Source organism: Paroedura picta, chromosome 7, assembly GCF_049243985.1.
Source record: "Paroedura picta isolate Pp20150507F chromosome 7, Ppicta_v3.0, whole genome shotgun sequence".
Taxonomy (NCBI): domain Eukaryota; kingdom Metazoa; phylum Chordata; class Lepidosauria; order Squamata; family Gekkonidae; genus Paroedura; species Paroedura picta.
Genome location: NC_135375.1, coordinates 97,348,607 through 97,374,673, shown reverse-complemented (window position 1 = coordinate 97,374,673; position 26,067 = coordinate 97,348,607). Strand labels below are relative to the sequence as shown.

The following is a 26,067-nucleotide window of genomic DNA, read 5'->3' as shown; positions in this document are numbered from 1 at the left end:
GAGGAGCATTATGGCTCTTCTGACTTCCATTGGATTCACTGCTCTGATGTCACAGCAGGCCTAATCAGGTGGAACTCAGGGGAACCTGAGTGCTAAAGAAGCTGTTGGAGATAGAAGCTGAATTCTAAGATCCACAAATAGCTTCAAGTAAATCAAAACCTTGATTCAAGGGGATTCTCCAGGCGCTTTTAGTAGCTAGTCAATTTTGCAACCTCTTTCTAGAAATGGTCAGAACTAGGGATGGCCATGAACTGGGGCATGAATCAAATTTTCCCACAATAATGGGGCATGAATCAAATTTTCCCACAATAATGCCCCAGCCTCTCAAAGTGAGGGATGGGAGAGGTGCCTTTTGCATTTTACAGGCTTTTGTACAGTTTCATTTGGAGGTGTAGGCTGGCAGTCATTTTAGGCTGACAGCAGACAGTAGTGTGCAGAGGCAAAATGGACCAGCCTGAACCAGACCAAATCATCCAGTGTTCAGCTCATACCTCACAATCACAGTTGAGAGGGGAAAGGAGGCTGTCTGACTAACTGGAACTCTGTCGCAAAACTGCTAAAGAGTGAGCAAAAAAATATATTACTTTCGAGAAAAAAACAGGGGGAGCAGCCCCCTTTATATCCATGTTTGAATGGATATTTTAATGAAAAGTTTGTGAGGCAGTCAGGCTGGAATTGCACCGTCAGTAGGAAAACCTTTTTAAGGCAAAGAAAAAAGATATGTTCCGGAATGCCAGTGGGGTTTCCAGAGGAGACAATCCCAGTAGTTTATGTCCTTTTGTCACTAAATTTGTTAGACAGATAAACCAGAACAAAAGTGCTGTAAGGAGCTCTCCTCGTGTTCATAACTGAAGACGGAAGGTAGCCCTTGGGCACATTAGATACACAATTTATTAAGAAGCAGCACAGGTTTCTCTATTTTCCTGTGCACGTACAGCCTGAAACAAAACTGCTTGCTGATGAGGGAAGCTTGTAAAATATAATATTGTCTTTTGTCCCTACCACACTTTACTTCTAGGCAGAACTTTAAATAAATCAGATTATTCATAATTCAGAAAGAATAAATAATTAATCCTTCATCAACGATGGGGGCTTTTTTGTGTGTCATCGCAGATGTTTGATTTTAAAGTTAATTTAATGTTATTAATTACAAACTTGGCCAGTGGAAACTCGTGAGAAATTGTGTAAAGATGATGGACACGCTACAGAAGAAGAGGGCATAAAGAAAATGTTCCTCGGATTTGTCAGCCGTTGGCCAAAGCCTTCCATGACAAGACTGAGCCTGTGAGGGTACATCCAAGTACAGATTATAGAAAGGGGGCCCAAGATGGAGGAAGGAGCTAGTTCATAGTGGGGGCAAGATGGGCTAGATCTGCCTTTTTCAACCTTTTGACCATGGAGGAGCCCCTGAAATATTTTTAGGCTTTGAGGAGCCCAAGAACCAGGCCAGGAGTGATGTCAGCAGACCACACCTCTCTGCCACACCTGAGGAGGATGGGGGAGAGAGAGAGAGAGAGAGAGAGAGAGAGAGAGAGAGAGAGAGAGAGAGAGAGAGAGAGAGAAAGGAGGCGATTTGAGGCAGGAGAAGGCATCCAGGCTCCGGCTCCTTTCCTAGGTGTGAGTTCATGACTCCTTTCCTAGGTGTGAGTTCATGACTGAGTTCATTAAGACAGGAGGTGAAATGCCGTGGGACCCCCCTCCAAGGCCCCCACAGACCCATGGGGTCCATGAACCCCAGGTTGGGAATCTCTGCTCTTGAGCCTACACTCATGAAGATATGTCTTTATATCTCTACAAGGGAAGGTGGTAAAGATTTCTTGTTATGATTGAAAGCTGGGGTTTCAGAGAACCTGCTTAAACTATCATTACAGAGTCAAATTACTATTTTAGTGCTATTTAACAAATAATAATAATGGGAGTGCTGTGGCACCACCAATGATGACAGCACCCTCCCTTGAAAATCTACATAATTATTGCCATGTGTGGAAGAAAATAAACTGATCCCCACAACTGTAAAAATGCACGGGGAGGGTAGACATATGGAAGAATCCTGTCCATATCTATTCCAATGCTTGTGGATTGACTCCCCAGGAAAATCAGGAGTAACTCCAGCATGTGGACCTAGATGAAACTAGAGAAAGACTCAGTCTCACGTATTTTGTATGAACTGCTGCTAGGGAAACTATGTGGTGAATGGGTGATGGTGGCACTTGGGATCTCCATGGTTCTGACTGGCAGTCAAATCTTTCTGGAAGTACAGAGCAAGATAAGGGGTTCTCCAGCCACTGCTGTTTGGGAGGAGATTTGCAGTGATGACCTCAGCACATTATGCCCTACTAAGACCACTGATAGGGCTTCCAACTCTGGGTTGAGAAGTACCTGGAGATTTTTGAGGTGGAGCCTGAGGAGAATGGAGCTTGGGAAGGACAAGGACCTCCATTGGATTAGTCTTCAAGGTGCTAGTGGACTCTTGATGTTTTCTAGTGCCACTCTTAGGTCAACAGTAGAATGCTTTGGCTCTTGAAAGCTCAAAGTCCGAAACTCTTGTTGGCTTGTGGTCTTGAATCTAGCTGTTCTACTGCAGACCAAAATGGCTACCCTCTTTAATTAAGCTGGAATACCTCACAAGCTCACACTGGTGAGTGGAGTCATATAATAAAAGCTGGGGGGGGGGAATTGTCACATCCCAAAGTAATCACTCTGTTTCCTCTTGAATTTAAATTAAAGTGCTATTGAGAGTCTTTGAACTTAAAAAAATTACTTTTATTTTTGGAACCAATAAAATTATGGTAAATATTTACAAATAATTATCTCACATAAAGGTTACATAAAATCAAAACATTCACAAGTAACAGTCACTCTCATGAAAAGACACACAGATATTGAAACTACGCCAATCTTATTGCATGTTTCTTCAACTAATCTAAAATAAAATGTTTGCAGTCAACCATTTAACTTAGAATAAAAATCACAAAGTCCAGTATTGACAAGAAAATTCAGAACCAAAAACAAACAAACAAAAGAAATCATCGCCTTCCCCAAATGCTCCCCTTGACCCACACCTTAAACACCCACCCAGCTCAAAAAAAAAAAAAAAAAAGCCCCCAAAATCCCAAATAAAAATTAAACCAAAACAAACAAAAAATATGTTCGACATCTTTGGCAAATTGGCACTGCTGTCATTACATTCAAATATTATTACACACAAAAGCAACACACAGCACTAAGAAAAAAACACCAAGATTTTTTCAAGTCAGTTCTTTTTCCTACTAGAAAAAAAGAATACAAAACATACACATTTTAAGAAGCATTTTTTTTAAATCTGTACGGAGACCGTTTCATCTCCTACGTTCAAAGGCAATTCAATTGTGTTTGTATGTATGTGTGGTTTGTTTTTTTGTTACTTGTCTATTTTATTGGTTAACTTACGTTTTTTTAACAGCCATCAGAGACTTTGGCGGGCACAATTTCACATTTCTGTATCTGATACTGAACCTTACACAGGAGCTTGGCTTGGGGGGGGGGATCTTCATTTATAAATGAATAGTTGCAGTGCGTTTCTGCATTTTCAAAGGCCACTAGAAAGTGACAAACCAGGACAGTATTGTTTCCCCAGAACAAGGCCAAACAAATCACAATACGGTCTACTGTTGTTCATGCATTATATTTTTTTCAGGATTCATCTGGGGGGGGGATGGGGATTTCTTTTATCCTTTATTAATTACCATCTGTTTACATTGGAGTTAGCCCATCATAACCCCCTCGGAGTTTCTCCTTGTTCACTAGTGAGCCACCTGTACTGATCATTTTAGAGCTGAGCTTATGGCCAACTAAAGACAAATAAAGCCATTATCTCTTGCTACAGAGAGAAATGAATAAAAAGGTAAGGCGTGGGCAACACCCAAAGAACCCTAAGGCCAGTTTGGCGCTCCCAAAGACCACCGGTGTAGTTGAAAACCTTACAAAGTAAATGGAAATTGTGTTCCTTCTAATGGGCTTTCGACCTATTCTTACATGACAGTTCATTCATGGCTGAAATAAACGTGAATACACATGCCCACACAGTCAAGCACACACACACAAATTTGGGGCATACCTTGTTTTCTGCCTTAGTTGATATGCTAAGCAATGCATAAAGAATGGGGGGGGGGTTTCTGCAGGAACCAATGGGAAAAGACACAAGTGGATCACTAAGGTAAGCGGGAGCCTAAGATTGCCAACTCTAGGAAGGGAAATACCTGGAGACTTTGGGGGCAGAGCTGGGAGCAGGCACAATTTGGGGCAGGGAGGGACCTCAGTGGAGGATAATGCTTTGGAGTCCACCCTTCAAAGCAGCCATTTTCCCCAGGGGAACTGATCTCCTTTGTCTGGAGATGAGCTGTAATTCCAGGGGATCCCCAGGTCCCACCTGAGGACTGGCATCTGATTCCATTTTCTTTGCATTCCCTTCAAGGAATGATATAGGATATGTCATGATATAAAGGATTCATATCCTGTTAAAAACTGGGGAAGGCAATATTTGTGTGTGCCAAGTTTTTCACTGAATGTCAAAGGCCTCTCCTGAGTATTTGTTTAAGTATAGCAGCTCAAGTAGACAACTGGATTACTCTGAATGTTAAACTGGTCACCTACAGTACAACAGGGCCATTACGCTGTAATCCGATTTTAAAACAAGAGACTTCTCTAATCGGCCCCACTACTGTTTCATGAATGGAAAAAGGAATCTAGAATTTATCAAGCTGAAAAAGCTGGGGGGAAGGGGGAGGGGAACTGTGAAAGCAGAGCTGCAAACTGAGGAGATTTGAGCTAATTCCACATTTCATGGTGACCCAGGACTACAACTGTTCTCGAGATCATACAGAAGTTTCCTCCGAGCAAATGGCTGCTCTAGGGGTGAACTCTATGGCAATATGCCCAAGCCCCACCCTTTTTGGGCTCCAGATATTTTCCCTGTCAGAGTTGGCAACTATATTGATTTCCTATTTTGAGATTTCTGTTTTCAGAAAGTCAGCTTGCTTCATTTTTCAGAATATGAATTTAAAAGTTTGAAGCTGCTACAATAAGGCTGATACAGAATAAGCCAGAGGAACTGAGAATTCAAATTCAACATTGTAAATTCAGGAAGTTCATCCAATTTTATTTTTTTCCCATGTGATGTTTATATAGTCCATCAGTATTTTTATTAAAATTTCTTAGCCAGGTTAAACAGGATCCAGGGGAAAGTATCAAAAATGACCATATAGGGTATATGAAGTATAAATTTTGTACAGAGGGGGTTTTCCCCCCTGAAAATAAAAAATAATTTATTTAATCCAGATCCAGAGGTCAGAAAAGGGAATGGAAAAATTAAGCCTCAAAAGAACTGGAGATGCTTCAGATAAGCATCCATACTTTTTAGGGCTTATCAAAAGAGAGTCACACCTCCAAATCTTTTGAGAGTGACCGATAAAAATTAAACAGACTCAAATGACAGTTGTCACCTTCAAACCATGCATGTCATCATTAAAGCTGGAGGGGACCCCTCCAGCCCCTGCTCCCCCCCCCCCCACTGAATAAGTGATTTCAGAATTGGAGCAATATTGTCACCAACTTCCTTTCCATTACCTGTGGGGTTCCTTCCATAATTTTCTCTCTAATCTCAGGGCCCTGCTGTCCCTTACATTGTAAGCATGGAAGAGCACTGTGTGTGTTTACAGCTTTTTGTAAAGCATCCCTAGAAGGGTCTTGGAGAAGAAAATTGCTCTCCACGTCACGTTGTTAACAAGATAAAGGATGCAGGACTTCTCTTAATGCCCTAATAAGCACGGTTTCCAGATCTCCAGCTGATGTACATTAACTCCACTTCACTAATGTAAGTGGAATTGCTAGGGTTTGGGTTTTTTTAAAGTTTCCTAAGAACTTTTCAGCAACGGAAGGGGTTGATTTAAGCTCTGAACATGCGTCACTGCAGTCCCGTTCCATTCCAGTCTATGCAACCCTATGCAGAGTCACACCATTTGGCTTAGACTGAAGTAACTCTGCACAGGATTAGAAGAATAGCGTGGGAAAGAATACTCAAAACACGCACAGACACAAACAATGCAATGCTTTTTTTTAAATGTATGTTAACCAAAGCTGAATCGAGCAACCTAGAACTCCCCATGAATTGCTCTTCAGTGTTTACAAGTGATAAACATGCTTTCATCGGTAGGTATTGCATTTATGTAATAACCATAAACACTATGAGCCGTTACACATGTTTGCCTTTCTAGGACTTCACAATGCATGGCAAGATTATTTAATGTATATCCCATTCACACATATGTGCATGTACACTTCATCCTTGCAAACTTTCTCAAAAAAGGGATGGATCGCAGGACTTGGAAATACAGGTACACCAGGCCTTGTTTGCTGCCCATCTACTTTGATAGGGCTCCAAAACAGATGAGGGAATTGAACCCAATGAGTCTTTGAATGGTGTTTTAGACAACTATGATTGTTTTAAAGATGCTAATGTACAAGGGCCCCTGAACTGCAATTTAGAAATGGAATTCCTGACAACTTCAAACCATCTATTTCTTGCAAAGCAATAGTAAACGTTGTATAGCTTGAGCTGGTCAGTTCAAGCAGACACCCATTTCAAAGTTTATAAATGCCCATTGTAATTCAAGCAAACTTTTGGATGATAGATTTTGCACAAACAAGGGGTAGAGATGGTGCTAGCAAAGATCAAATACGAATGAATGTGACCATTTGAATTTGGGGTTCTCTGCAACCAGGAATTATTGGGAAAGCGATTTTTTTAATGTGCCACATCCCAAATTTTTGTTTGAAAATTACAAATCTCCCCTTCTGTCACAGAAGAAGCTAAGATGCATCTCCATTATCTCATGTAAACTCTTCTCATGTAAATCTCTTCAACACAGAAAATTTGTTCAAATTGTGTTATTCTTCCTCTACAGCACTACAGTTCTCTCTCTAGTCCACAAAATGAACACAACATGTCAGAGGTACTTGACTGCAAGGGTACTTTCACATGTTACGCTTCTTAAATAGTGGTGCAAATAGCAGCCAGGTATGGAATGACCGAATAGGTGATGAAAAGGTTTTTTTTTTTAAATGCACGTTAGTAGATGAAAAATGCATAAAGGCCTGACTATCGCTGACACCTCTGCCTCTGGGTATTTGCCAGGCCTACCTTTTGGGGGGGACCAGAAAGCATTTCACGAAAAGTTCTTCTACCTCCATGTTCTAACATGTTTTGATGAACCCCGGAAGGGCTGAAGTTGACACTGGTTATCTTTGCACTTACACAGATAGTTGTCTCTTTATGAGCAAATAAAAATGGATTACTCCTGCAATAAGAATTGGAAAGGATAATTTCTAATTGGTTAGGAAAAGCAGGTCTCCCGCAGTAGCTATTGGGAAACAAAATGTGCAAAAGGGCCTGTTCGTGATTTTACTGTTGTGAGGCCAAACTTGCCTTTAGGGCAATACCTGGACCTCTGCCAAACATCTAAAAAAGACAGTGGAAAGACAGTGGAAAGACATGAATCTGAAGGGGCCAGCAGCAGTATTTAACAGGCGGCTTGGTGTAGGGGCTAAGAGCAGTGACCTCTAATCTGGGGAACCAGGTTTGATTTCCCAGTTCTCCACATGCAGAAAGCTTGGTGACCTTGGCTAGTCACAGTTCTCTCAGAGCTCATTCAGCCCCACTTCCCTCACAGAAGGGTAGGAGATCATAAACTGCTTTGAGACTCCTTTAAGTAGTAAAAAGTGGGGCTGATTCTTCCTAATCTTTCTTCACTTTTCCTTCTCCTCTGCCTTCTCCCATCCCCAGCCATTTCTCTCCCAAAGCCATAGCAAACACACAGTTTAAGGGATAAGGGACAAGCGGAAGGTTCAGATATGCCCCCGCCCTCCTTAAAGGTCTCCCTTCCAAGCTGCAGCACTTGTTTTAGATGCTCAGAGCAACCAAGTCTTCTACCAAGCATTTAACATGGTGTAATGAACTGTTTTGTCGTTTCTAAGCAGGGCTTGGGATCCTGCTACTGTTTATTCCCAAAAGTTAAGTTGGGCCTTTCCATGCCAGAAAAAAACAGCTGTTCTGAAGACCTGGAGTCTGTGACCACTGAACCTGCAGACTTAATAGTATGTTCTACAACAGTTGTGTGTCATGCAGGGCAGGGGTAGTTGTAGTCTACCCCTGGGAATTGTAGTCCATGGACATCTGGAGGACCACAGGTTGACTACCCCTGATGTAGGGTACACGTGTCGGGATGGTGTATGTTTCGGGTAGGCATGTAAAACTTTCCACTGTGCACTCAACTTCCATTCCACCCAACGGCTTTTGAGAAAAGAGTCTGCTCTACACAAGACAGATTTGGGTGTTCCTTGCTAGTGATGTGAGGCCTTGCAAGAGAGTATGCCGGGAGTGTTCATCTTTGCAAATGGTGGTAGAGCCTAGGCTAGCCAGATCTTGGACACTAATCAGGCCTGGTATTTGGAGGGGAGACCAGCACGGGGTACCGCAGTTGCAACATGAAGGAGACAGGGCAATGGCAAACCACTTCTGAACATCTCTTGCCTTCAGACGCCCACAGGGGTTGCCATGTGTCAGATGAGACTTGCTGGCAAAACAAAACAAAATAGTGGTGTAAAGGGTTTTTGTTAAAGTTTCCATCACAATGTGTTTCTCCCCACTCCCTTGACTTGGAGCTCTGGAGTTTCCACGTCAATACTAAGAAAATTGAAGAAGCGATTATTTTGAAGAACCATAGACTAGGGGTAGTCAACCTGTGGTCCTCCAGATGTCCATGGACTCCAATTCCCATGAGCCCCTGCCAGAAAATGCTGGCAGGGGCTCATGGGAATTGGAGTCCATGGACATCTGGAGGACCACAGGTTGACTACCCCTGCCATAGACAACTTGCTAGTCTACATTCTTTCGGATGGTCTGGAATCAGAACTTTATGGCCAAAAGGTAAAAGTCTCTTTCCCAGGAGTTTGATGCAAACAGATCCCCCACACAAAAAAAAAACACATGGAAAATCAACCCAGAATTATTGAGATGGCAAGCTAATACCTCCACATGACAGACATATTTGATATCCTTATTGAATGAACAAATGTGTTACAGGAAAGCAGAAAAATTCCAAGGGTCTGTTCTCTCTCTCTCTCTCTCTCTCTCTCTCTCCCCCTCTCTGTAGTTAGACAAACCATCACTGTCCATATGAGTTAACAAAATATAATGGCTAAAATGAGCTCATCTTTGATTCAGGGAAGTTTGCGGGCATCACAACTGATTAACTGACATCCAACATATCCTGACATTTGTACAGTCGGTTCCCTCGTGCACAGGGCTGCACTGAACAAAATGTTACCTCAGGTCATCCATCCTCTTTTAGTTTGCAAGGATGAAAATCTACAAAATGAACAGAACAATTTTTTTTCCCTGGTGTAATTAAGTTGGCTCCAGTTTGGGGAAATACCCATGCTGTTTTAGAGGTAAATTTCTCAACTTAAATGTGCGAGAATCTCCAACTGCATTACTTCCGAATCAGCTTGCTATGAGAAACCAGAATAATATTGTGTGGCTTTCGTTATGGTCCTGAGGTTCTACTGTTTGAGAAGGCAGTTCAGAAAAATAGCATGCAGGGGGATACCAAGCGACTGGAATTTTTACAGCTAATTCATTCTGATGTGTGTAAGGCTTCGGTTATTTGGAATTTCTTCTTTGATATTTAGTTGAACTTAAAGCCAGAGCGTGTGTGCCAGTGCTAATTATGATTGCAAATAAGCATAAATTAATAGTCATCTAGATAAAACGTCACTAACTGTCCAGGTCTGTCATTTGCTCACAAGTCTGATACCGGCATAGGCAGGACAGGTGCCTCCATGACCATCAGATCAGGATCATGTATCTAGAAAGAACAACCACCCCAGAAAGACCCACAATGAATGTTAACCTGGTTCAGAGTTGATTTAAAGCTTACTGGATTCTAGGAGTCAGTGCACCAAAACACATTTTTCCCAGTGTGCTTTGAATTCATCATTTGTCCCATGATGTTTTAGGCTGAACCTCTCCATAGTAACACAAAAGAAGCAAGGTATTTACATCGGCGTTTTGTTGTTTGCGCAGACTTGCTTTTTTTTTTTTTAACTAAACGCCTCCCAAAATAAACCCCCAAACTCAGATGGCCCCAGGTTGGATCATAAAATCTTTTTTTTAACAATGTACATTAAAGAGATATCCTGCGGAGGACTGCTTGGTATTAGAATGCTTGGTATTAGAATGGTTCCCGTCCCCCTGATGTGGCTAGGAGAACCACAGGCAACTAGTTAGTCCAGAAACAGGATGGCTGGGTGTAACATCATGGCAAACGGGTATCTGGTGACCCACATGGAATGCCAGTAAAGCTGTGGTTGGTTTTGTTTGTCTCATTCTTTTTTCCATGGGAGATTCGGTTAAGGTCACTAGAACGTCATTGATTAAAAATGATAATAACCAGTTCACCTAGCTGAAAGATTAACATTCCAGCCATTGCATGGGTTTCCCTTGTCCTTCCTTGTCGTCTGACTTCTGTGGTTGCGTTCTGGGCTGTTCCAGTGGCGTCATCCGGCATGATATGTTTCATAAGTGCTTCTTGGTTCCTTGTGTCAGTGGCGGTCGTAAGCAGCAGCGGCTGCAGGAGGTGCGGCTCCTCGAGCAGCGGCGCTGTAATAGTACGGAGAACCTAGAAGAGAAGACACAATATGCTGGGTGAATCACGAAGCCGCAAAGGTATTGACAAGCCAATGAAACCATCAGAGACAGGACTGCAAAGATGTTGACTCGACGGCCTCTGCTGTGGGTCAGTTAGCAGCTTTACCCCTTTCGAAAGTCCATTAACCCTGACCTGGAGGGTCCAGGCTAGCCTGGTCTTGTCAGAACTCCAAAGCTGATAAGGCTGCCAGCTCTTTGGGAGACTTTGGGAGTGGAGCTCAGAGTAGGCAGGATCTGGGTCAGGGTGGGGCCTCAGTGGAGTATAATGCTATGAAGTCCAGCCTGGGGACTGGCATCCCTAGAAGCCAAGTAGGGTTGGCCCTGGTTAGTGTTCGGGTAGGAGACCTCCAAGGAATACCAGGGCCATGATACAGAGTCAAGCAATGGCAAGCCACCTCTACTCATCTCTTGCTTTGAAAAATCTGTGGGGTCACCGTGTCAGCTGTAACTTGTCAGCACTTTATACATACAAGGTTCATTGAAATCAACGGGACTGGAAAGATGTAACTCTCTTCAGGCAGTAACTCACGTGGCACTATAACTCATGGGATTCAGTCTAGAGCAGTGGTTCTCAACCTTCCTAATGCCGCGACCCTTTAATACAGTTCCTCCTGTTGTGGTGACCCCCAACCATAAAATCAGGCAAGTGTTCTTTCACAGAAATTAAACCAAAACTGACCAATGGCATGAAGATCCATTGTTCATGATTGTACACAAATTGTTTTTCCCCCAGGGTTTCTCAGTTCAGTTCTGCCTCTTGTCCCACCATGCTGATCTCGCTCTTTTCCACTGCTCCAGACAGACGAACGCTCTATCTCGATATAGCATGCAAGGATGTTGTGTGGATGCCCCCCCCCAGCCAAGCTGCTTGCCCTGCCGCGACCCCCTGTGAAAGGGTCATTCGACCCCCAAAGGGGTCGCAACCCCCAGGTTGAGAACCACTGGTCTAGAGCAAGCCCGTCAGAAGTGCTATAAGGATTTGTGGTGCCTGTAGCACCAAAGTCAGTTTAAGGACTCACAGGGGCCCTGTGTACAACAGTGGCAGAAGCAGCAGACAGGGGGGCATAAGGGCCCCCAACAGAGGGAAAATTTGTCATTCAAGTGCTCTTAAGGAGGGAAAAGGGAGACAGAGGGAGGCTATGGCCCTGATCCACGGGGGAAGAAGGCACCTGCCGGCCCCCTGGAAGCAGGGGGGGGCATAGCATGTGATATGCGTGCTACATGGATAAACCCTAACCCTTGTGCCCAGACTTGTGACTCAAGGTGAGTTTGGAGCATCCCAAAACATCTTGTGGTACCTGTAGCATCAAGAAACTCTCACCGCCAAGCCCTGGGAGGATGGATTCTACATGTCGGTATGGTGCTCTCAGAGAGGAGAAGAGGCATCAGCCATGGCTCAAGAAAATGGCACAGGAGACAGAACTGAAATCAGTTGGCCTCCTGTGATGAGCAGTACCTGACCCCACAGGTCTTGGGAATATAAGCACCTTGAGGTTATGGGTACTGCAAGCTGGGTTGGAGATTCCCCACGTCAGCAGTCACACCCCTCTAAGAACATTGACCAATGGATTTAGACAGGATGGGATGGAACTGTGAGCCTGGAGGAAAGCTTTGAATTCTGCTCCATGTAGTGGTAGAATACATGCCACTATCCAGTGGTTGTGGACAGAGATGTACATCCTAGCTCTGCATCAAAAGATGCATCCAGTCAATTCAGTGGGCTTCAGATATGCCTTGAGATACGGAAGAAGAAGAGTTGATTTTATACCTCATTTTTCACTACCCAAAGAAGTCTCAAAGCAGCTTACAAACATCTACCCTTACTTGCCCCACAAGAGACACCCTGTGAGGCAGGTGGGGCTGAGAGAGTTCGGAAAAAACTATAGCCCAAGGTCACCCAGCAAGCTGCATGTGGAGGAGGAGTGGGGAATCAAACCTATTTCCCCAGATTAGAAGCTCCCACTCTTAACCATTACACCAAGCTGGCTACAGCACCGCACTTACATCGGCCCTGGCTGTATAGCTACAAGTCGTCTTCTGTACGCAGAGCTTCCGCACTGTATTTGTTTGTCTGTGTTTGATTTTAGGTCATGCACGTGACAGATAAATAAGGATTCAGTTTTAAAATATAAGACTTCGGCTTCTTCATGTATTAATTAAAGTTAAATTCCATTTCAGCCATGCGTTTTAAAAGTTTGCTAGAGTTCACATTTTAAAAACACCCCTCAAAATCAATGGATGTAATTTGAAATCATAGTTTTAAATATAGCATTGATTTCTCTCCGGTATGCTATCCGCCCATTTAATTGAACAATAAGCAGACGGAATGAGGCACTGTTGGTGGGAGAACGGCGCTCTGGGTGTGAAAAGAGAAAAGGGGAGGGGAGCTAGCATGTTTCCCTAGAAAGTTGCTTATGAAAAGGCACTGAGAGGTTTAAAAAATTATTCAGGGGAAAGGCCTCAACTGGAAGAATAAGTGCACAGCTTCTGAAACACACATACATTTCAATGTAAGATCTGAGTCCTCTCAATCTCTACCAATTCCTGTAACGTCTTCTGAACGCTGTGTTGGAACAAATGATGTGCAATATGCTCTCATTACTAATGGTGTCATTTTAGCAAAAGCAAGAGACATAAAATGATTGCTTCCATAGCTTCAGAATTACCTGAAAATGGGAAAATCTGAAACCGTAGCTCTTGTAGAAGTGATTAGGTTGCCAGAGGGGAATTCTAGGGCTGTGCATTTGGCTAAAGGGAGCTAAAAAAAGTACCCCCCCTCAAAAAAAAATACTGTATCAGTTTTATTTTATTTTTTTCAGCTATCTGAAATGGCTGAGCTGTAAAAGTCCTGAAAATATTGAGGATTTTCTGAGTGAATTTACAGGGCTCTCAGTCCCTTTAAATGCCTTAGTCGTGAATTCTTGGCTTGGAGAATGCATTTAAAGGAAGTGTAAGCCCTTTAAATGCCTTCGGAGTTCACTCGCACCACTACCGTTGCTTGCAAAAGGCATTTAAATTTTAAAGGGACTATATTCCACTTAAATGCTTCTCCCTCCTATTGAAAACAATGGAGGATGGGGCACCTTCTTTGGGAGCCCATAGAATTGGACTCCCAGTCCAATCTTTTTTCAAAATTGAGAGGTCTTTGAGGACAGGCATTCCGCAGCCGTGTGGCTGCAGGAGCAGATTCTTTAAAAAATGTTAGCATCTTGTTTGACCCTGAGAAAGACTATCTGGAGTCCTTTTCTCTGACATCCTAATTTTCCACATGCAATGTGCTTTTGTTGTGGAAGAGCAAGCCAACTACCAGATGAACCCTAAAATTCACTGTCCCATGAGGGCTGCACCATAGGTTTCTTCTTGATTAGGAATTGACTCTTGGAAGCAGGAAATCTGCATCACAGCCCAATCAGGTACCATTCATTAATTTCTTCACACAAAAATACCTTAGATAAGAAAAAAGACACACCCCATTTTTCTGTAAAAATAAATTACTCATGCTCCCCAAAAGCCATTTCCAAACAGAAACAAAATTTGTAAATCTCCATACAAGAGAAGCAACGAAATTGTTAACTGGCAAAGCCTTTTATATCGGAGAGGACTCTACTGACAGTTTTAAAAGAGGAGAAACAGGGAGAAATCAATACCGTAGTGACAGACATCATGGAGAAGTCACAAAGTTCAAGACATGTGTAAGGGACCAATATTTCAAACAGACGAGCCCGCAGAAGGAGGCTGGACAGGACAGATGAAAAAGACTTTATGTAGAATACTAAAGGGAGCCAATTGGCACATATTTCAAAATAGGAAAGACTGCTTTTTTTCCCCCTCCAGGCACCTTGTTGGCCAGACTAAAGGTACAAGTAAATAACTAACAACCATTCCTTGAGAATGTCTATAATAAAGGTATATACACTCCCTAGGAATGTTATTTGGCTCTACTAAATGAATTGCAACCTCTAAAAACAATACAGCAAAAACAGTGCAACTCCGAACAGTCATCATGTTCACCTGATGTAGCAGTAACGATAGCCTTTTGGCAGCTTAGAAGCTAGGAAACACAGCATGGCATAAGATTCCATGAGCTAAAGCTTATTTCATAAAATGCATGAACTTAAGTTGGCAGATACTTGACAGACAGATCAATCCTAAAAAGAGTTACATCCTGCCATTCCCAAAAAACTAGGACTTTTTCTGCACCTCAGTGTTGCTGCTGTTTCTCAGTGCATTGAATCCCCAGCTGATGCTCTGATTTTGTAGCTCCCCTTTGGCAAAAGGGCATTTATTTCAGGGATTTCCCCCCCTTGAATTCGGATCTCTCCTCCCAATGTGTTCTATGCCTCCATTGAAAATGGGTTGTGCAGCCATGTCATTGTGTACTTTGTCAGCAACAGAATTTCTAATTATTTATTTATTTATTTATTGCACATATGCAGTAATATCACAACATCATAACATGGTAAAAATAGGCTGGATGTATTGAGGGGAACAGCAGGGTAGCCACTATTTCAAAAGTGTCCTGCTCCTCCTTAGTCACCAACTAAGAAGATGGCTGCCAATCACTGAGCTGGATTCTATCTGCACTCACAGTTTAATTTTGATTCAAAGTGGTATCTCTTTCATCCTTATCCTATTCACATCTGTTCCTGCCTTCTGCACTTATCTTCTTTCTTGGATACTCTCCTCCAAATCGTAGCGTTTAAATCTGCTTGTTAATAAGAAAAATCGGATTGCCAAGATTTTTCCTCTCCCCCCCCTCCCTTGCTTGAGCTGTTAATTGGTCTCTGTTGATTGGTTTCCAGCAGAAACAGGGCTTTCATTTCCGGGTTTTGCATTTTGCTTTTCAGTGCTTCTTGTTTTAAAGTTAAGAGGACGCTTAACACTTTCTTTAAAAAACTGTTGTAATGGAGGAGGGGGGAGGAAGGGAAATGCTTTCCAAAAGCAAAAACATAAAAAACTCCTAAATGGGGAAAAAGAAAAACCCCAGGCAGGCTCGAACCTACAAAACTATAATTCCCAGGTAAGTGTCTGTACTGACTGAGCCACCATAGACACACTGCATTCAAAGCCTCAAAGCCTTGATGCCAGGTTTTCTGTTGTTTTCTCTCACTTTTTTTTCCAAATGAAAAGAGGCAATGGCTCCTTATATTGATTTTAATTAAAAAGGAACACAGTGACCTCAGTTAAAAAAATAAGTTGCCAAGTTTGGAAAGAGAGAGCAACTCCCCCCCCCCCCACAGTGAAGCATTTGTGGAGACGAAGCCAGCTACAGGCAGAGACTGGCTGGTCTTTAATTCCTTTTGATAGGATGTGTTTCTGGCATTACTTAAGGGGGGCTAATAAATTAGGGAAAACAACTTCACAGCATGAAAGCTCAGGCATAAGTATAAGGGTCTGCTGCTGCTGGGAGTCAACCAATCAGCAGAGACCTTTGCACAACATCCATGCTGGAGGCATGGGTGGGGGTGAAGAAAATCCAAAAGAGGCAGGGCATCTGCGCCCCAAAGAGAATGACATGGGCCCACATTTCTTTGATGAAGCAGAGAAAATCCACTCTTAGATATGCTGGTGAATGTGTGACTCCAGAGTCAATCCAGAACAGTGAAGATTGGAGGAGAACCCCAAACAGCATCAGAGTGGAAATCACAATCAGGTGCAGATGGCTTTATTTTTTACCAAGCCCAATGAGTTTTAAAACCCCAGTGCAGATAAAACCCTGGATATACCAGTTCATTTTTAAAAGTTATTAAATAATTATTAAGCATTCTAAATGAGATGTGTACTTTGTCAGTGATGAAGACTCCATTTTTGTCCATATGCAATAATGTTAAAACATCATAAACATCATTGTAAAGAAATGTAACATTATATCATGTGGAACAGCATGGTTGTTGCCGTTTCAAAGGTCTCCCACTCCCCCTTAGTTTCCCACTAAGAAAGTGACTGGTAAAGAGTCCCCCCAAATCCTAATGAAAGTAGGATTGTAATAGTTTGTAATCGTTGAACTGGATACACCAATTCATAACAGTGTTATCCAATAATTATAAAGCACAATAAATGTAAATACTGCACATGTTGATTTTCCATGATTATTATTCCATTATTCTTAGATGTTTAAAGGCTGAATTGTTATCAAAAATACATCGGGAACTATGAAGGAAGGGGCGGGAGAATGAAGAAACATAACTGTGAGGTGATAGAAAGGAAAGGAAAGGAATTCCATGGACAGGTAATTGCGCTGAGAAGCCTACATGAAACTTCACTGACATAAACATCAATGTTATAATATTACTATATTACTATATTATAAAGAAAAAAATCACATCCTAAGACAGTCAACATTTCGCTTAAAAAAAACGAGTAGATTGTTCAGGGGACAGAAGGGTGAAAGGTGGGCTGAATACGCAACACTGACAGCACAAAAACAAAATTTGAAACCAGGAATTCCTCACTGGAAAACTGTGAGTTTAGATCTGAAGGCGGGGGTGGGAGGGGAATCACAGAAAAGGTGGTAATGGGACACTAAATTTGGCTCTATTCCTGGGGAGGCAAAATGTTGTGTGGAAAATTTGACAAACTTCAGTTATATAAGAATGCCGCTGCAGAGGTTTGCAGTTGTGCAGAAATAGTCCTAGACTCCCTGCTTAGGACTGTACTTTCAGTGTCCTTCCCCTGAAAATCTCACAGTGACATATGTGTTGTCACACACAAACAGAATTTTGTCCTCACAACAACTTTTTGTGTTAAGCTCTGCCAGGCTTTCTCAACCAGGGTCTGGTGAAACCCTGGGGTTTCCTGAAAGCCCTGGAAGGGTTTTCCAAATGGTGGAAGTTTATCACATCGACTCTCCTCCCCCTCTCAAAATGGCCAATGATGGGAAGGGGAGGGGCCCAGGGGAACATGTACACAACTATGCTTCTGAAACATTTTCTATACAATCAAGCCTGAAGAATGTTTCAGGGGCTTCTCAATGAAAAAAAAAACATTGAGAAAGGTGGGGCGATGCTGACCAACCTGAAGTCATACTAACTTTGGGTTAGTACTTTTACTACTTTCCATTCCATAGTGTTTAAGATGCAACCAATGATAATCAACTGAAGCAGTTCTCAGAAGCACACTGAATAAGGTTGCCACTCCCCCCACTCCCAGCCACTGGGAGAGAAAGTATGCATGAGAGTGTTTTGTTTATTAAATAATTTATTTTCTACCTCCAATTTTTTTATTTCTTCTTTGAGATGGCAAAAATTAAGACACACGCTATAGTATTACGAGATGCAGCAGTCGACAACTGTCTCCCAAGAACTGGGTATATTTGCATTTTTTCTTATAAAACACTGAGAAAAACTATATTGTTAAATTCCTTAAATGTCCCAGAGAGTACAATTTTATATGCTGTTATTTAAATGACAAAAATGTCATGCTGTTAATTGCTTTCGAGGGGAAATGTATTATACATATTTTATTTTTTCCCAAAAAAACTTTTTTTCTCTCTCTCTTCAAAAAATGGGGAATCATTTTTTTCCCCATGACTTCAACATTCCTGGAAGTTCTTTATCTCTAAATTCAGGATACATCTCTCTCAGATTCCACAAGCTGGGATAGTTCAGAAAATTTTACTAAGGAATACAAGTGGGTTGAGGCCAAAATCTTTTAGCAACCAAAGTCTGAAAAAAAGGAAAATGATCAAAGGCATAACTATATTAAAAACAACAACAACAACAGAATCAAAGGAAGTCATTGGGGGGGGGGCAAAAATAATTAAGGTCTTTTGAATCAGCCATCAATTTCCCTTACTCTCTTTACTTGACCTTTTATTTCCTTTCTTGAAGTTTGATGTTTTCAACTCCTTCTGACTATTAAAGCCCCATTTTTTCTCTACAGCTCCCTGACAGCATTTTTTATTTCTTCTAGGTAGGACTCCCCCCCCCCAATTCACTTTTCTGTGGTGAAATCAAAAATGCTTGTATTTAAAGTGAAAAATGAAAACATCCTATTGCAAAACATTCACTCTTCCTGCCCCCCATCATTACACTCTCCTCCAGAATAAACTTGTCCATTCTTCTGTCATTTCTCTCCCACTTTCTAATTCATATTATCATCAATTTATTTCTTGACACAGTCATTTCTGGCTCATACTTGTTCTCTAATCCTTTTATAGAAACCCACAGAAGTACTGATTCTAATCCTAATTGACTGGTTCCAAACCCTTTCACCTCATATGAAGCCCTGCCAATACCGACAATTTCATGAACCCTATCCTCACACACAAAAGCCCGGGTATATCCAAAAGGGAGTCTTGTCAGGCTCACTTAGATTCCACAATGTACACAAATCACATCCGCTCGGGAGAGGGAACAGGGCATCAAACGAGATCTGCCCTGATCAACGTCAAGTTGAAAGGAATGAGTGAAAATGGTAAAGAAGTTATAGCAAAGAAACTAGACTGAAATTGACTCATTTTTCTTCATTAGACTTCCCCAACAGATTCCCAAAACATACAGTTGTGTCCTAGATTTCCCAACCACAAGAAAAACCTCAAACTACCAACTGAAGATACATGAAGTCCTAATTATTATGCCTACAGTTCCAGGAAAACGACTGGTTGCTGTTAGACTATGTGAGATCTGTAGTGTACATCAGGGGTAGTCAACCTGTGGTCCTCCAGATGTCCATGGACTACAATTCCCATGAGCCCCTGCCAGCAAACGCTGGCAGGGGCTCATGGGAATTGTAGTCCATGGACATCTGGAGGACCACAGGTTGACTACCCCTGATGTACATGATTCAGCAGAATATCCTGCAGGGGGCATCAGAGGAGATCTGTAATTAGCATATTTAGATCAGGAACTTCTTGGTGTTTTCCAAAGAATCTCCTCCTGTATCCTGATTGGCTTAATTGGAGACTTCCTGCTCATTTAAGCACACTTCTTCCTTGATTGCCTCCAGAGGAACAACAGTTAGACAGTTAGGACTCTTTCTCTCCTCTCTTACAAAGTTGTTTCTCTTCATAATAAAACTGTTATTCTTTACGCAGCTAGAGCTCTCCCCATCTTTGCATATTTAAATTCTGCCAACATCAACGACTGAATTTCAAGTAAGCATTTGGGTTAGATTATTATTATTATTTCAAAGATCCAGACTGAACTTTATGTAGTTTCTACTGATTCCTCTTCTCCATTCCAAATTCTTTCCCTCCAGGTCATTCTTCAGAATTCCCCCAGCCTATATCAGGAGCAGCCTTTTGAGGACACCTGTGGGCTGCACTGGGGGTAAGGAGAGCTCCATTCTATTAATAGCAAATTTAGACTGGATCCAACCCCACACACCTAGAGCTGCCAGCTCTGAGTTAGGAAATATCTATAGATTTGGGGGATGGAGCCTTGGGAGAGTAGGGTTTGGGGAGGGACCTCAGAAAGGTCTAATGCCATAGAGTTTACCCTCCAAAAAACCCCATTTTCTCCAGTGGAATGGATTTTGGTTGTCTGGAGATCAAACATATCAGCAGATGTACAGGTGCCATTTGGAGACTGGCAACCCCAAGAAAGGAGTTATGATCCAGGTAACACAAAAGAGCTAGGAGCTTAACCCCGGAAGAAACAGAAGAGGAGACTGCAAGTAAAAATTTCAGTAAAAAGCAGAGGGAATAATTTTAAGCTAACTTCAACATGTCTCCATTTGAAATAGCAGGTAATCGTTGTTTCAATCAAAGGAAAGAACAAACTAATTTTTTAGCTACAGAAACAGCACAACTGAGCCTCTGCCTTATTGGAACCCAAAATATATGAGCTCAAGAATCATGACACATGGCAGATGCCAGTCAGGCCATTTACAAAGTTCATAAGCCACAGTGATGTGTTAGTATTTTGTGTCTTTTGAGCATGGGGATAGAGTTATTTTATCGCCTTGTTTGCTGAGGTCTTTCTGTTTTGTATTGGTATGTCCTTTTATTGGGGGGGGGGGGGGTTCATGGTTTTTTTAATGACCAGCCACGAGCTATTGTATGGGAGTGGCGGGATACAAACAAAAACAAACAAATAAATATATACAATCCAATCCAATCTTATTATTACAGCATTTGCCAGCCAGTACTTAGAAGAAAATAAATGATTACTGTAAACAGATCAACAGAGAGCCAAAAACCATACAGTAGAAATTATACTAAGCTGTCTAATCTTAATAAAAATTGCACAATATTTTGCAACCTGGATGGTAATGGGAGTGCTGTCTCCCATTTTTGTTACCCACCCTGAGCCAGCTGAGAAGGGTGGATAATAAAAATAAAGTAGTTGTCTTTGTTGTTGATGTTGTATTGGCAAATAAAATATCTCCCACAAATTATCTGCAGGGAGTAGACAGAAAACAACATTTTGCCCTGATGGGCTAGCTTTTAACTCGCATGAATAATTTAAACTTGCATTTTAAACCTTTAGAAAGCAATCTTTGCCTATAGTTTGAAGTGCCAAAGCACATTCTGCTACCTTGGCTGAGTGTGTGGACCATCATTCACTGTGCTGTCCAGTTAAGTGATAAGAAATCATGAGTCTTTCACGCATGTATGAAATCTCACATTTGAAGTTTCACATCTGCATGGATGGACTGGATACTGCCATCTGCTCCATTTGGGGCTATGGAATTTATAGAATTGAAGGGGAGTAATTTGTAGTAGTTAAACTAGGATGAGGAAGGATCATCACACCTGCCATGAGAGTTCACTGGGTGACTTGGGGATAGGTGTTCTCTCTCAGCCCAGCCTATCTTACAGGACTGTTGTGACGATAAAACGAAGGCAAGGAAAATCACGCATACCGCTCTAAGACTCCACGGAGGAAGGTTGAGATAAAAACGCATCAGATAAAATAATTATATGCATAGTTGCAGGTGACATGGAACACAGCATCTGGCAAAACAAAGTGGAAATAGAAAATCATTCCTGATTTTGGCTGGGAGCAACCACAGGATGGGAGTCATAGTCAATGGCCATTTTGTACCACAAAAACTGTGATAACGAAAACTAGAAGCATCAATTGCTCCCAAAGGATTAGCTTAAGGGCAAGAAATGCGATGAGCAAAAAGCGTAGGTGGCTCAATTACTTAGGGACTCAATTACTTAAAACAAAGAAGCCTATTCTTTACAAAAAAAATGACAAAAATTCAAAATTATTTCTCTGCTAGAGGTCGCTCCTAACAACCTTTTCATCCATAAATCTGAAAGTCTCTAAGGTACAATATCTCTGTGCTAGAGAAGTGACAATTAATTGGTATTTTACTTACTTGATTCACAGATTATGCAGGAGAATTCTAATCGTCGTGTACTACATACATGTAAGGTCAGGTTAGGTCAGATTTTGACAGTGGCATAAAATGTCTCCAATCATCCCCCCCCCCCCATTCAAGAAAAGAAAGAAAGAGACTCCTGCTGTGCTTGGCTCCCCCCTCCCCTTCTGAGCTTCCCTAACCACATGCAGAACACTCTTCTATTTCAATGGGGGGGGGGGGGGAGAAGACCAGAGTTCAAATCGATCTGGATTCAGGAGGATCCACAACGGAATAAACAAAGTAAGTGCAGATTCAGCCCTAGACACACTCACTTCAATCCAACTAGAATCAAAAAAACTTCTGAAGAATGTAGACATGTCATGGGCTGCCTGTTCCTTACCAATCAAGCCCAGATACTCTGATATATCTGTTTGCTTCAGCAAGCTTACAATATCATTGCTCACCATGCACAAGGCTGTACCAAAAGCTATACAACAGGTCTTCCTGGAAGTAACCACACGTGCCTCAAGCATAATGGGAAATGCTCTGCTGTTCTCATGTGCTCTGTGCTGCATCATTGCCTTAAATGCTCTAGCAAAGGTTAGAACAAGGACAGACCAGAACATTTTCCATTTATTCCTTACCTAGTTCTTAATCTCAGTGCTATAGTACAAATTCCCTGGCACTCTTAGTTTGTATGCTGAATGCATATGAACAGCGCTCCTTGTTTCCACAAAGAGTTGCCAACCCCCAGTTGGGAGCTGGAGATATCCCACTTTGAAAACAGATCTCCAAGCCAAGAGCCCGAAGGCTGAGCAGCAAATATATATTAAAATTAAAATACAAATATTTGTTATTAAGTGCACAATAAGAAGCTTAAAAACATCACAGACCAAATGCATTTCAACCCAGAGGCTCTTCCTCAGATGTCAATATGCACACATATAATAGTACAGGATTATAATAAGACCTGGGCCCATTATGCACACAATGGTTATGCACTTTCAATGCACTTTAGAAGTAGATTTTCCCGTTCTGCACAGGAAAATCCAGTGGCAAAAGTACATTGAAAGTGCATTACCATACATCTGCGAAATGAGCCCTGGTTGGTTGCATAAGAATCACAAAAAGTTATGCTCCCAACAATATAGATAATAATAATTTCAGAGGTGGAGTTCACAATCAAAAATCAAAGTAGCCATGGTTTACAGATAAGGATGTGCACTCAAGCTTGAATCTTGGCCCTGGACAGGATGGTGGTTCTTTACGACTTCCTGTTTTGCTTTCCCTTTCTCTTCTGTCTTCCTTTACCACCATCCTCCCAATTTTGGCTCTGCTTCCCCTTTCATTGTGATGACCACTTTCATACTATCCAGGCACCAATTCAGGTTTCTAAGGTTGACTGAACAATAAAATTTAAAACCCACATAAAATACATTAAAAATACCATAAAACCATACTGGTGTCAAAAAAATAATCTGTGGACCTCCCCACTCCCACCCATCTACTCCCTATACTAACAGCCGCCACCACACCCACACCCGGGGGGGGGGCATCTTCTAATAATGTCTGGCCTATGGAGGCCTGTACTGGGAGGGACCTGATCTTCCTAGCCCGGCCTTAACCAAATGCCTGGCGGAAGAGCTCCATCTTACAGGGCCTGTGGAACTGTGATAGGTCCGTCAGGGCCCTAAGCTCTTCCGGGAGCTCATTCCAGCAGGTCAGGGCCAAGACTAAAAAGGGCGGGTTGGTAGGGGCTTACTTTTATACTATTTTATCTTTAACAAAATCAGTTTTTTCTGGGAGCATTGGAGGCAGGTGTTAAAGAACCCTACACTATAGTCATAACTGGCCCTTATGCTATTTTTTAATCATACAGGGGCCAACCCATCTCTTTTTTCTTCTTTTTCTTGGTTTTATGACATTGAAGGTGACCTGTCATTTGAATGGATATCAGTTTCTTTAGGTGCGCAGCTGGTGTACAGATGTGCATTTCCTACTTTACCCATCTTTCCTGGTTGCAGCTGCATTTTCATTGTTGCCCTCCAGCCTTTTGGATTAATAAACTCAAAGTATAGGGGAGGGAAAACTTACCTAGCAATCCAGGATTGGGAAATCTCCAAGAATCATTGTATGTTGAATACTGTGGGTGGCTGTATGGGCTTCCAGAAAACTCACTCCCTGAATTAAAGAGAAAAGAAAGGCATTAAATAATTAAGGATAAAGAGAATTTTTAAAGGCAACATTCGAGCAGAAGTCTTGATATATTTGCAAAGGAAAAAAGTGTATAGAATCATAGAGTTGGAAGGGGCCATGCAGACCATCTAGTCCAACCCCCTGCTCAATGCAGGATCAGCCTAAAGCAGGGGTAGTCAACCTGTGGTCCTCCAGATGTCCATGGACTACAATTCCCATGAGCCCCCTGCCAGCAAATGCTGGCAGGGGGCTCATGGGAATTGTAGTCCATGGACATCTGGAAGACCACAGGTTGACTACCCCTGGCCTAAAGCATCCAGGATAAGTATCTGTCCAGATGCTGCTTGAAGACTGGCAGTGAGGGGAGCTCACCACCTCCTTAGGCAGTTGATTCTACACCAAGTGGGCTTTACAGGAGAGTTGGTGTTACCTAAAATGTTTAGAACAAAAGTAAGGGTACATTTAACTAGTCAATTGTGTCCTCGCCCAAGGAAGTTTTTTCTCATAAGAGGGTGTTATAAAAAGTGTTCTTAACACCTACTCAAGAATACCTAGGGTATCTTAGACATCTGCTGGCCTAACATGTCAACTTTTGCTATACATGCAATTTTAACCTTGGCAAATGAAGCCACAAAATTTACCATGCTTATCTTCAAACCCAATCATGATCTCTCTCAACAAAGGCAAATGCAATTTTAAAAAGTTCTGCTCTAATGAACGTGTCAAATGGTGACTCAGTGTTGGCTTAGCTCCACCAGTAATATCTACTGTCAATCCTCTGGGATTTTCATTGGCAGAATGTGACTTTCTCACATTCCCTCTCTCAGTACAGTCCAAAATGTATCTAAGAGGCTTCTCCCGGGGGACGGGAGACCACCAGAAACATAGTGAAAGGAAAGTTGGAGGTTTGTAATAGGAGAAAGGCACTGATGAAAATTCCTTTTGCAAAAATTATCCAGTAAATCCAAGCCATTGCTTCCCTACCCCTGAAAACATTTAAGACCAATTTAAAACTCCAGCAGCTGAGTTCAGAAGGCTAAACCACCTCAGCTTCCATTTGGAAAGTCACAAGAATATATGAAAGCCCTACCATATCAGACCCCAAGTCCATCTTGTCCAGTATCTGTTTCCTATACATTTGGAGGAGGAAGAGGAAGAGGAAGAGGAAGAGGAAGAAGAAGAAGAAGAAGAAGAAGAAGAAGAAGAAGAAGAAGAAGAAGAAGAACCTGGTTCTTATATTCCACTTTTTACTGCACGGAGTCTCAAAGCTGCTTAAAATTGCCTTCCCTTCCTCCCCCCACAACAGACACCCCGTGAAATAGGTGAGGCTATGAGAGCTCAGAGGGAGACTGCTCGGTCAAAACAGCACTATCAGGGCCATGACAAGCCCAAGGTCACCCAGCTGGCTGCATGTGGAGAAGCGGGGAATCAAACCTGGCTCGCTAAATCATAAGCCGCTGCTCTTAACCACTACAGCTCTCAATTAGCAGGAACCCAAGGAGGACATGGGGGCTACTGTCGAAAACTATTATCATGCCTCTCTAAGAACTCCTTGAGGAGTGACATTACTTTCAGGTTTTCCCACAAGTGACATCATACCATTGGCCTAAAAAAATTCTCCCACCGCTATCAGAGAGGTGGCAGGAAGAGTGGCTTGACAGTGGAAGGTATCCTGCTCTAGAGACAGACCTGGAATCCCTTAAGAAGGCCTATAAGTAGGATATGGAAAACAATCCCTGCCTTGCCTTCCCATCATCTGGTATTCAAAAGCAGACTGCCTCTGAAAAGAGAGTTTTCATTCATCGTCTAATCTCCTTTTAAACTAAGTTAGTGATCTTGATATACTATAGCAGTGTCCTCCCATAAGTGAA

At 42.1% G+C, this 26,067-nt stretch overlaps 1 protein-coding gene across 5 annotated transcripts in view; it reads right to left on the bottom strand.

Moving 5' to 3' along the window:
• Positions 1–2,741: 2,741 nt before the first annotated feature.
• Positions 2,742–26,067, bottom strand: part of PAX5 (paired box 5) — a 265,617-nt gene continuing 242,291 nt past the window's right edge. For 4 of the 5 annotated variants that reach the window (XM_077345566.1, XM_077345568.1, XM_077345569.1 and 1 more), the window contains 3 exons: positions 24,095–24,181; positions 8,909–10,715; positions 2,742–8,775 (listed from right to left, as the gene is read on the bottom strand). In XM_077345566.1, coding sequence (XP_077201681.1) covers positions 10,639–10,715; positions 24,095–24,181 — 164 coding nt within the window. In that variant the 3' untranslated portion in view covers positions 2,742–8,775; positions 8,909–10,638. The remainder of the gene's footprint in view (positions 8,776–8,908; positions 10,716–24,094; positions 24,182–26,067) is intronic. The other variant, XM_077345567.1, reaches the window with a different exon arrangement.